General features: G+C 43.5%; 1 protein-coding gene across 6 annotated transcripts in view; it reads right to left on the reverse strand.

The window, feature by feature from the left end:
• Positions 1-246: 246 nt before the first annotated feature.
• The window catches only part of thrb (thyroid hormone receptor beta), a 106,840-nt gene continuing 95,293 nt past the window's right edge, over positions 247-11,793 (reverse strand). For 4 of the 6 annotated variants that reach the window (XM_005748874.2, XM_005748871.2, XM_005748872.2 and 1 more), the window contains 7 exons: positions 10,290-10,390; positions 10,069-10,216; positions 9,227-9,432; positions 8,183-8,269; positions 7,909-8,055; positions 7,501-7,759; positions 247-6,026 (listed from right to left, as the gene is read on the reverse strand). In XM_005748874.2, coding sequence (XP_005748931.1) covers positions 5,785-6,026; positions 7,501-7,759; positions 7,909-8,055; positions 8,183-8,269; positions 9,227-9,432; positions 10,069-10,216; positions 10,290-10,390 — 1,190 coding nt within the window. In that variant the 3' untranslated portion in view covers positions 247-5,784. The remainder of the gene's footprint in view (positions 6,027-7,500; positions 7,760-7,908; positions 8,056-8,182; positions 8,270-9,226; positions 9,433-10,068; positions 10,217-10,289; positions 10,391-11,793) is intronic. The other 2 variants (XM_005748876.2, XM_005748870.1) reach the window with 1 other exon arrangement.

Genomic DNA, 11,793 nt, shown 5'->3' on the forward strand with positions numbered 1-11,793 from the left:
CAGGGGGCAAAAGCCCCCAGACAACATAGCCCCTGGGATCCCTGGGACACACAAACCCCTCCACCACGATAAGGTAGCGATTCACGGAGCAAAATTAAAGCAAAATACAAAGAACGAGGTGGGCTCAAGTCTTTTGCACAGCACTGCACATTAACCTGTGTTTCATAAAATGGGCGCACAGTGAACCATTCAAACAGCCATACAGAGCACCTACAAAGTCTGAATAAGTGAAGACACCAAATCAAATTCTCTCAAAACCATCTTTATTCTTAAGACCCAAATCACAAATTCTGCAATCATCCCCCATCAGGCAAAAACAAAATCATCAGTCCTCCAAGCTGAAAATGTCCAACAGCCATTTGAGGAACACAATATTCTTTGTTCTTCCTTTTTTTCTGCCACAGATTCACTTTCACATCTCTCTGCACTTCCCGGTCGAATTCCCAGTTTGCATTAAACAGATGACTTAAACAAGAAGACACTCAAACACACAAGGAGAGAAGAGAAATCTGTGCCGACTGTGGATGACCGCCTCCTTCTGACCACGCTGTCCCTAAACGTGCTCATGTGTGGTTTCTTTTGGACATGAATCCAGCTAATTTAACTGTTTTTATCATTTGTTTTTTTAAATACGTCTCCATCAGACGTGGAAATACATTTGAGAGCAACACTGTATCTTTTTAACACTATGCAAAAACAATATGTTCATATTATGCTAACATCCGTAAAAAAAATCTGCAGTCTGAAAATATACATCCTTTTCCTTTGTACTGTAAAATAGCTTCTCTATGGCGCAACTCTTGCTATTGGTTGTAACTGAGAAACCTTACGAGCAACAACTCACGGGAGATATCACGGCCAACATTCACCTCCTCAGGTAAAATGAACATGTTCTTAACCAGCGGTGAGCAATGACGACGTTTACGTGCACCACAGCTCTGCGTATGTGCTCAGTGAACACAGCCAGGATACAAGATACCCAATTTATAGCCGTCCCGCAAAAAAGTTAAAAAAAAAAAAAGTAAAACTATGTATCAAAGTGTAAAAAAACATGTCGATTATTTTGGATTAAAGCTGCATTCATCATCCTGCTGTGAACTATTTGACTGTTGCAGATCTTTGCAAGTTTTAACTCCTTGTTTTGGTTTCACTTCCTCTTCAGTGCTTTTTTCAGTAAAACGCTCAGATAACTGATCAACATGCCAACAAAGTCATCGGGAGAACCCAGAGGAACGTGGGTAGGAGCTGTCAAAGAGCCCGGCTGCTCTCCAGCTTTTTAAGCTAAACTTTCAGGATTCATATTAGAGCGCCCACAGACTGAAATAAGTTTACAGGTTTGATGATATATTACTACATCAAGGCCATCATTTGCCTCAACCATAAAACTGACAGGTTTATTGTTATGAACTGCTCGACTTTATTACATTTATGAGTGAAAGTATTACTGACAGGTTATTTATATATTTTTTTACAGAAACCAAATAATGCCCTCCTCATTGTTTTTATCCAGGTCACTGTTTCACACTGTTTCTTCTTCATGATTATTGATTATTGTGTTTTTCAGCAGTTCTTTAACTGTGACCTGCATTAGTTTTACAGTATCTATGTGACTTTTATGATAACTGTGAGACGTCTCTACCTTCAAGTTCATTCTCTGACAACGGGGCTGGCTGCACAGACAGGCTGGCTCCATCCATCCAATCACAGGGCTAGGCTTTAGATACAGTACTGTGCAAAAGTTTTGAGCCACCCTTGCCTTTATGTTTTGCCTCCAACGAGTAAGCCTGCAACGCTCTGACTTTCATCTCTTCTTCTTCTTTGTGTTAAGCTACTCCACACTGACCTATAAACCATCGGGCAATATTCAAACTGTATGTTTAGCATGAGGGAGGTGGTCTCAGTAATCCCCTCGTTGTAGCTGAAGTCAGCAAATTGAAAAATGCAACAAACTAGAAAGTAAGGAGGAACACGGGCTGATGTGAAAGAAACTGACGGCTGTCACTGTCCTGATCACACAGTGGCTCATTTTATGCTTATGATGAGCATCCTGAACATGAAGCCACAAAGAGAATGACTGCGCTGTCGGGCAGCTTCACAGAGGGGGTGTGGTTTCACAGAAATATCATCAGCCTGTTAAAGAAACCTTTGTTCAATCTACTGCACGCTATAAAAACACATTACACATAACGCTGTCAATCACCTAATTTTGGACTTTCAGTGGTTAAAATCTGCGCAGCTTTCTTAGTGTCTCTTTACCTGCACAGGAAAACAGAATCATCTGCACAAACTCGGGAACTGTTATTACATTTGACAGCAGTAACAAAGTTCCAGTTTTGATTCCCAGGCCAAAATTCCCCGCTCATGAGGTAGCGGCTAATTACAGCCCAACAACTATCCTGGTGGAGGACTGGCAGGCCAAATCAAGAGCAAACACAGCTTTTTGTTTTTCGGGCTGCAAACAATAGTTGCTGCTACTTTAGCTGAATGTCTGAAAAGTTACACTGCCAAATTCCTGAGACTAGACTAAAAGTCTTTAGTTAAAAAAAGACGTGAAAGAGAGCCTAAGAACCGGGAACGTGCAACAACAAACCATGTTTACCGCATAAAAATGATGCTTTTTACATGACTTTGTTCAATCTACATGTTCTAACCAACAGAAGCACACCAAAGGGACATTGAGGTCCTGAGCTGAGATCCTGGGACTGTTGGGTTGAACATTAGATAGTCAGCCAACTTCTGATGTGTTTGTGCAGCCAGCCCCTGCTACTGAGACATGAAGACATTCATTTCATTAGAAAAACAGGTGATGTTACGTTAATGAGTCTAGCTCGTTGATGTTGGATGCGCGTTCTGACAGCTTTCGTCGAAGGCTTCTTCACATAACAAAGTCTTTCGTTGGCTGCAGACGCAGGGGTGCATGTAAACGTGGCCAACCGTTACGTTTCTGAATGGCTCCGTCTCAGTGGGGCCCGGCCCGGCCCTTCATGTCGACGGGGACCAGCCTGAGCTCGGGTGCCTCTCCCTCTGATTGTCTGTGCATTTATCTGAATCTGTACAGTTTGCGAGGTGTATATGTGTGAGGTCCGGGTCATTCAAACACTGCAGCAATTCTATTGCTTTGATAAAAAGGCATCACTTCACAGAAATGAGAAGAAACAAAATAAAATACAAGCTGCTTTGAGGAGTAGTGTGAAGCTCGAAAAAGCGAAATATAAAGAGCCGAGGTCTGTCAGATTGCAAACGGCAATACCATACCGAGGCCTTTTCAAGAAACAAAACAAAACCAGAGGCTAAAGAACAAAGAGCTCTACTTTTCACAATCTCACCAGCCTCGTCAGTGTACCTTGGTGATGGCGAAGCATACAGTTTACTTGGCCTCCGAATGCCACAGGTCGGTCACAGTTGTGGAGTCGGACCCATGTGTTATCTGTGTGAGCAATACACCAATCAGCCACACCACTAAAACCAGTTACAGGTGAACACTGGTTTTCTCTGCTGGTAAACCCTCCCATTTACCAACCCTCCAACCGAGGCAGACAGAGGCCCACTCCAAAAACCACTGCCAGTACCCGAGTGGGACCCAGCATCTGTGCCAGTCTTATTGTTGTGGCTGATCAGTTGCTGCACAACAGCTGCACAGATGTACTGTACATTCTGTATATGTGCATGTGTGTTACTGTACTATATGCATGCCATCCTGCGAGGGTGCCGGGCTCTTATTCACACATGTAAATAACAATACGCTTCAATCAGCCATAGCCCCAACTCACCATAGCACCATGACTTCACTGTTTTAATAGAAAGCCCACGTCCACTCACGGAGACACTAAACAAACAGAAAAAATGCTGACTAATTATTTGACTTTGAGGCAACATGGCTGAGATGAAACACTGAAATCTAATGCTGGTCTTATAGTTGAAGTTCCAACCGCAGACTGAAACACAGTAAATAGGACAGCCTGTGTGTGGACCGACAGGGAGCCAATTTATACTCAACTAAGGAAGTGGGGGGAGGATGCAGTGAGGGCATTGTTCACCTGGTTTTGGCACAACATGCAGTACTGTGACACACAGACGATCCTGGCCTCAGTGCCACCGTGTGACGAGTCTCCGGCACGACGAGCGGCTCATTTTAATGCTGCTTCTGCATTCCATTCACTGTCGCTCACGTCTACATCGCAGTTTTGGTTTTGTTGTTTCGTCGTTTTGTTTCTTGTCGAAATAAAGACAAACAGAAACTCGAGCAAGATATTTTGCACTGTACAGGTTTGAACGCACAGAACCTCTGCATTTTCAGTTAATCTGTCAGAGTTGCATATGAAATGCTTTGAGGTTGTGCTAATTAATCATTAGTCTATAAAGTATCAAAGCACCGGTCATATCATGCTGTCTGACAATAAGTCCAAAGGCAATTAACAACAAGCGAGAGACACTCTCTCAGTTTATTAGTGTCCACACTCTGATTTCATAAACACTCTTTGCTTTCAGCCAGACACAAAGATGCTTCCTGCTCATAAACAGAGAGCTGACCTTTGACTATTTTGCTGGCCCATATATGCTGCTGTAGTGCAACAGTATTTATGCAATATCCTGCAAAATGCCACATATCATTTTAAGGGTTGAGTAAGTAGACTTACTGTTAGCTGAAAGCCCAGCGTGTGTGTGTGTGTGTGTGAAGGGCCAGAGAGAAGTTGTGTTTGCAGTGTGCACTGCCACCGTGTGAAGTTTGAGGGGACTCATTACTCTAGTAGAGACACTCCAACAGACTAGTGTCCTTAGATTTGTGCGTCATGCAGACTGTCGGTTTATCCTTTGACTAAAAGCATCCTGTTTAGCTCTGCCTCGTTAAGGTTCGCCTTACCTAACGAGCCACTTTCTTCCAATAGGACGGCTTCGGGAAGCCTGGCTCAGGACGAGCTCTACCGCCTGCAGCAAACGAGTGTCACAGAAGGTGCGAGAAAAACCTTTGGAAACCTCGATTTAATAGCAGTCCAAGTGCTGGGATTGTTTTTACATATATTTAGTAAATGATTTGAAACTTTGGTCATGTTTAATAGGAACAATCAGCATTGCAACATCAACTGAGAAAAGACACACAGGTCCCCTTTAATATTGCAAAATCCTGCTCAGGTTTCTCGCTCGGAGCGTGTCTCGAGCTGACGTTTGTTTTTCCGACAGCTCTGGAATGCAGCGTTGCAACTTAACCTCGTAATGTGCGGCTGCCGAGAGACTTGCAGACACCTGCGAGCTGCCGTCCGTTAGAGTACGCGTTTTTAACGGTCACAGTAGGATGGCGAGGCACCGGAGAGACTGGACACTCACCAGATGGACGAAGGTTGATATATTAATGCGGTAAAGTGGAGCGGGTTTGCTGACGGCGTCTCGTGTCGTGGATGAGGCGAGCAGCCGAGTATTTCAACATAAAGGAAGGAATATACAACATGTGCTTGGCTTCTAACGAACAAACAAGTGTTGATAAGATTACCATGATGCAATAATGACAACAAAAAACCTAGAGTCAAATCTGAGGTGAGATGTTATATCCATGACAACAATAACAGAACAAACCAGAAAAGTCAAAAAGCTATTCACATGTACCCGCACTGTCAGGAATGGTTTCATCCAAAAATAGACCAGAGAGCTACTCTAAGGTGGAATGAAGTGACACTCAGTAGTGCTGTTAGAAGGTTCGTTGTGACGGGCTTTCTGCTGGTTCCACCCCTGAGACCACCAGGGTGCCCAGGCGCACACACACGCACGCACACACACACAGAAATCCACTGGTCAGTCCTCGAAGACCTCCAGAAACAGAGGAGGGAACAGCTCGGTGGGACACTCCACTTTCATGTGGAGGAATCGGCTGGCGTGGCAGGTGCCGATCATCCGCAGGTCTGTCACCTTCATTAGCAGCTTGGGCCAGAAATGTGCCACTTTGTGTTTGCGGTAGTTGATATAATGTTCAAAGGCCAACAGGAACTCCTCTTGGCAACGCTCGATTCGCTCCACACTAGTTAGGCCTGGACGATCTGAAGACACAAGCACACCAACAGTGTTGTTATGCAGCGTCCTGCAGAGCTGTAAAGCGTTTGTCCCTGAGGAACAGTGCTGAGAGAACCCTGATAACCTTTGGTCTTCCTTTGCTAATAGGAAGGATGGCTTACAATAGCTTAATTACAACTCACAAGGGTCTATCTATGACTGATTTGATTATGTGTTTGGGATCACTGTCATACTGGAATATGAAGATCATCCCAGTTGGATCCAAATCTGACTTAACTGGATCTCCAGCACCACTGGCTGCTGTGTGGATGCTCCCTCACCTCCTTCCACCCAGTTATTGTGTATTTGGCATATCTGAGCCTATTCCTCCTGTTTCCCTCACTTAGGCATGGCTTCTTCTTCTGTGATGAAGCCCTGTGCATGAGGAAGCAGCCTTAACACAACTGTCAAATACTGTTCTTCTTCTTTTGTCCTCGTTGTTTTTAAGGACACGCTGCACACCGCGCACAGTTTCAGTCAAAAGCTTTTTATGGAGAATCACCTGGTTGCTGTATTTGTCAATTCCTGTATTATTTGGGATGATTTGGAACAAATGTGGTGGAGGTAGGGCTCTGATCAGGTGTGTGGTTTATATAAGTAGATATATCTGTAAACATATATATCGTTATACGTGTTACTGAGGTTATAAAAAAATACATGTAAGAAATTATAATGAAGAACTTGTGATGGAGACGGCATGAACAGGAGGTTGGATTAAATGAGCTCATGCTGCTCGTTTCTGAACATGTAAGTTATTTATAATTATTATTGTTTTGTTTGTTTGTCTGTTTTTTCTCTCTTGTTGTTCTTATACTATTTAAACATGTCCAAAATAAAGATCCAGTACAAATACATTGTGTTCATGACTCTTATGTCATTTTTGACTGAAAATGAGTTAAACACAGGCGCAGCTGTGGATACACTACAGTGTCAGTTATTATTTATTGCAGTACTCACAATTATTTTTCTTTTTTGGTACAAAATTTAAAGATGATCAATAAACACAAATAATTAACTTTCTATCCCAAAGCGCTTCGTTGCCCCAATAGCAGTGTTATCTAACCGTCAGTGGATACTGTAAAGTGTCAGGACAGATGGGTCTGCACCATAAAGCACACGAGTATTGATCTTCAATGAGAGTATTACAGAGAAATGCCAGTGGAGCCAGAAACAAGCTAACAGGCCAAAGCTCCTCACAATGATTACGGTGATTAATTGATTAAACTGTGGTTTGATATAGATTTCATGTCAAAACCAAGTATTCACACAAGCTGTGCAGCTGCAGATTCACGCTGCTGTACTTCCTAAAAATCTGTTCCCTGTAAGCCAACGTTACCAACGGTGTAATAAGAACGCAGTAACGCCGCTGTGCTAAAATAGAGCGAGACCTAGAAGAGCGAGAAAGAAAACCCTTTAATAACCTCTTATGTACTCGGGTAAGTGTGCACTCTAGGCGATTACCGGATGAAAGCAGGATAACAGCTTGCAGAAGAGCCACCTCAGAGTCATCCAAGTTAAAGGAGGACAGCGACACGCCAAGGTCAAAGATGGCGTCTGAGACGACGCCCAAGCCTCCGTTCTTGAGCTGACCTCGTGTCACTGCCATCTCGCCGTTGAGTGTGAGGGTCTCGCTTTCTGGATCGTAGCGAACAGCAGCCCGCAGCGACATGATCTCCATGCAACAGCCTTTCAACAGGATGATCTGGTCTTCACAAGGCAGCTGGGTTAAAGAGAAGAACGGCTTATTTAGGGACAGGTGGAACTTCCATTATGTCAAAGACTGTGAAAGATTCATATTCAATCTGAATATACAGCTTTAACCACTCAGTGACACATTCACAGTCACCCTTTCCACTCAAACAAACCTACCTCACAGAACATAGGCAGTTTTTTGGCAAAGTCCACCACACGGGTTATGGCAGGGGTGATAATTTTTGTAAACTGACTGAAGGCTTCTATGTCCACTTTACTTCCTTCAGGTGCATTATCCGTGGACGCTTGACCAATATCCTCAGGCTGAAAGAACGAGGAGTGGACATCAGCTGGTTTCATCGCATCATTTGTTATTTATCCATCGTTTTACATGTAAATGGCTGAAAACCCGTCGTTAGGCTCAACTGAACCGTGTATCTGTGTGTCTTACCTTAGCTTCCTTCACCCCCGCTGCACTCTGGTCAGAAGTATAGAATAAATTACATGTTATTTCATTAAGAAGCATTGCTTCCTCGACCTGTTGGATAATCAACAGGAATCGTGAAGTTTCAATGAAGAACCCGTGTCAAGCCAACTAAAATAAAACAAGTTAAAACTGAAGACAGATGAAAGAGTGCGCAGACAGAAAACAGGTAAAGACAGAAATAGGACACGAGTTTCCACAGCAAGACTCGGGACCACGGATCAAACGGATCCTCGGGAACGCTCTTCATTGGATCTTTGTATGAGACCTCAATCAAATCTTTGGTCACGTTTTCAACACTTTTTGAAACAAATTGCATGAAAGTTTGCAGACAGATTAGGCTGTGTTCATGTTGCTGCAGGGAAAGTCTTTCCCCCGTTTCCCCAGTATCCTGAAAAATAAGCCTTCTTTTTTTGCCAAACCCCGCCGATCAAATAATTCTGCGATTAATGAGCGTTCCCTTTAATCGTGCCATAGAAACTCGGTATAACGCCAACAAACAGCTGACAGACTCTGAGTCCGGACAGAGTAATCAAACTTAACAGAAAAAGCAAAATTAGTCAAAAACAGAGTGAGGTGTGAAATCAAAAGCTACAAACAGAAAGAGAGGAAAATTAAACAGCACGGAAAAAGCAAGTCATTAGTATTAGCAATTAAGAGTTGCTGCTCGGCAAAACATAAGACAAGAGTAAGATGTTCCAATATAAATTAGTGCTGCTGCGTTGAGGAAACACTTTTCTCCATCGTCCAGCTAATTCTCCCCACTCTACAAGGAGATACAAAAAAACACATGGACATATTAACATAGGGAACAGTGGAACAATGGTGGTGGTGGTGGAAGAGGAGGAGACATGAAGCGGAAGGGGGCTGGGACGGGTTGGAAGCGGGCTGAGATGGGCGGGAGGGGGAGGTAGGTGGGGGTCAGGGGGGTTGGTGGTTTGAACAGGGCACAGTAATCGATACAATCAAGGCCTTGGTGAGGAGGGAAGGAGGAGGAGGACGATGTCTCACCAGGAATTTCCGCTTCTGCTTCCAGTGGTTGCCCTGGGCGTTTGTGGCCATATGGGCTTCGGTCACCATACGGATGAGGTCCCACTCCTCTTGGGTGGGCTCCAGTCGGTCCCACGCCGTCTTCTGCAGTTCCTCCCTCCGACGGCGCTCCCGGTTCTCCTCGATTAGCTTCCGCTTGGCCAGCCGCTTACTGTCATCCAACACCACTGGGGCAAATAAAGGGGGTCAGCAGGGGGCCAAGGGAGGCCAAGAGAGTGGACGGGAAGGAAAAGGAAAGAGGGAGAGGAGGGAGGAGGGTAGGGGGGCATAAAATGATGACTCGCTGAGGTGCAGAGTTGTTCCAACACAGAACATGACATCCCGCTGAGGTGACACTTGTTCATGCTTCATGATTGTTCTTGTGTTTTGAACCGTTTTATGTTTTGGACTTTCAGAAAGCTCACGGTCAAAAATGATACAGATACAATGTAGCAGGAGGCTTTAGAGTCAAATGACCCACACATGAAAACAAACTTTCCATTGTATGAAAAATGTGAAAGGCACAATCAAACAAAACGTGAATATGGAGACCATTATTTGTTTTTCCATGTGGTGAAAAATCATCACTGCTTTTATTTGGAGTAAATATATTTCAGGTGATGACAAACCCTGATGAACTTTCTTTAAATCCAACTTTTCTTTGTTGATTTTGTTACTAATTCTGCACTTTCTTTATAAATGTCGTTGTTTTTGTAAATAAATGTCAGAATTCTTTTTTTCCAATTGAAGAACAGCAGAAATGCAAAAGTGACATAAAAGCTATAAAGACAAGAGTCAAATATCCTGTTACTGAGGCCACTTACAGTCTGTTGCCATTCCCACTGCAATGCACTTCTTGAAGCGACATTCCTGGCACTGGTTCCTGGTCACTTTGTCAATAACACATTTGCCCTCGTACTTACAGGCGTAAGTTGGATTGAGATTCTTCTGGATTGTCCGCCTGAAGAATCCCTAGAAAACAGAAGGCGACGTGATCAGAACAGGGAGACGGCGAAGGCTGAGGCCATGTGGTCACATGGTTTACCTTGCAACCTTCACAGGTAATACAGCGATAGTGGTAGCCTGTAGCTTTGTCCCCACACACTACGCATAGCTCATCCTTGTCCAGGTAACTTGGTATGTACCCTAGAGAGAAAAGAAGGAGACAACTGGATTTGTTTTAATTTTAAAAATAAGGCAAACGAATGTCAAGTAAATTTGACGACTGCCATTCACAATGTTTTTCCAAACACATTCATTTTTTATTATATTTTAATTAAAATTGGGGCAATGTACTATTCTTTGCACAGTAGTAAAAAGATAAATGTATACACACTCACACACACATATGAATGAATGTGTGCATTTGCATAAAATACACACTACAGAATGATGTAACATGACTCGTTGTAGTCCTGTTAAAAACTACACCCCCCATGACTCAGCAGTGGGCACGTCTGTCGCTGGCCCATCTTCTTTATAATATTTCTTCACTTTGTTGAGATTTGCAGGGAAGTTTTCATGCACAGCTCTGCCACTGAGTTGAGGTCTAGATTTTGATCAGGCACCACTCCCCCCAAGGCCTTAGCTTTAGCTTGAGTCTGGAATACTTTTGTATACAGAGACGTTCATGGTCAGCTCAGAGACTATAACATATTCAGGATCTGTGGCTGCTAAACGAGTACAAATGATCACTGCTCCTCTGCTGTCCTTGACAGTTGCTATGCAGCATTTGTACTGCCCTGCTGTGTTTGGTTTTCTCCAAACAAGGTGCTTTATCTCCAGACATCGCTGCTTTGCAAAGTTCTTGAGGTGTTGAGGTTTGTTCCTAAGTCTAAGCCATGCTGTCATGTTATTTTAGAGGCTTTCTTCTGGCAACGCTTACAAACAAGCGATAGTTGTTCAGTCTCTTTCTAATTCTACTGCTATGAACATGCTAACTGAAGCCTGTAGAGTCTGAGATGTTGGTCTTGGATTTTTGGCATTTTCTGAATATTGCGTAGTTTGACCATGGGGGGAATTTGTTGAGACCTTGGCTCTTGGGAACCTGTGGAATTGTTTTAGTAGTTACCTGAATGCTCTAGATCAGCAAACTGCCAAAACCTGTTCTTTTCTGTAGGTGGTCACACTTGCTAACAGCAGAGTGTGGAGCGGCAGGTAAACTCTGATGCTTCGAACACACTTCATGGAAAAATCTTTGTAGACTCTAATATTGTGGAGTCTATCTTGTATTTGAGATTGGGTTGAGTGAGTTCTGTCACCAGGACAGCAGGTTAACAAACTGATCAATATCTTTTGTCAGCCTTCTGTTGCCTCAACAGCAATCAATAAGGAACCCCGTCTACCTCAATCAAACACAGCAACAAGCCCTGATCACAGACCAGCGCACGATGCCTTATGTCTCGGATTTATGCTTATCGGACTTAATTTGAAAATCCCAGACATCATTGATCGATGATCAAGAAGGACCAATCATCAGTTTGAGCAAGTGTATTACAAGTCTGTTATATTATAGACACACACACACACACACGCGCACACACACACAC

This window comes from Pundamilia nyererei, unplaced genomic scaffold (assembly GCF_000239375.1).
Source record: "Pundamilia nyererei isolate P.nyererei 1_Seehausen unplaced genomic scaffold, PunNye1.0 scaffold00232, whole genome shotgun sequence".
NCBI lineage: Eukaryota > Metazoa > Chordata > Actinopteri > Cichliformes > Cichlidae > Pundamilia > Pundamilia nyererei.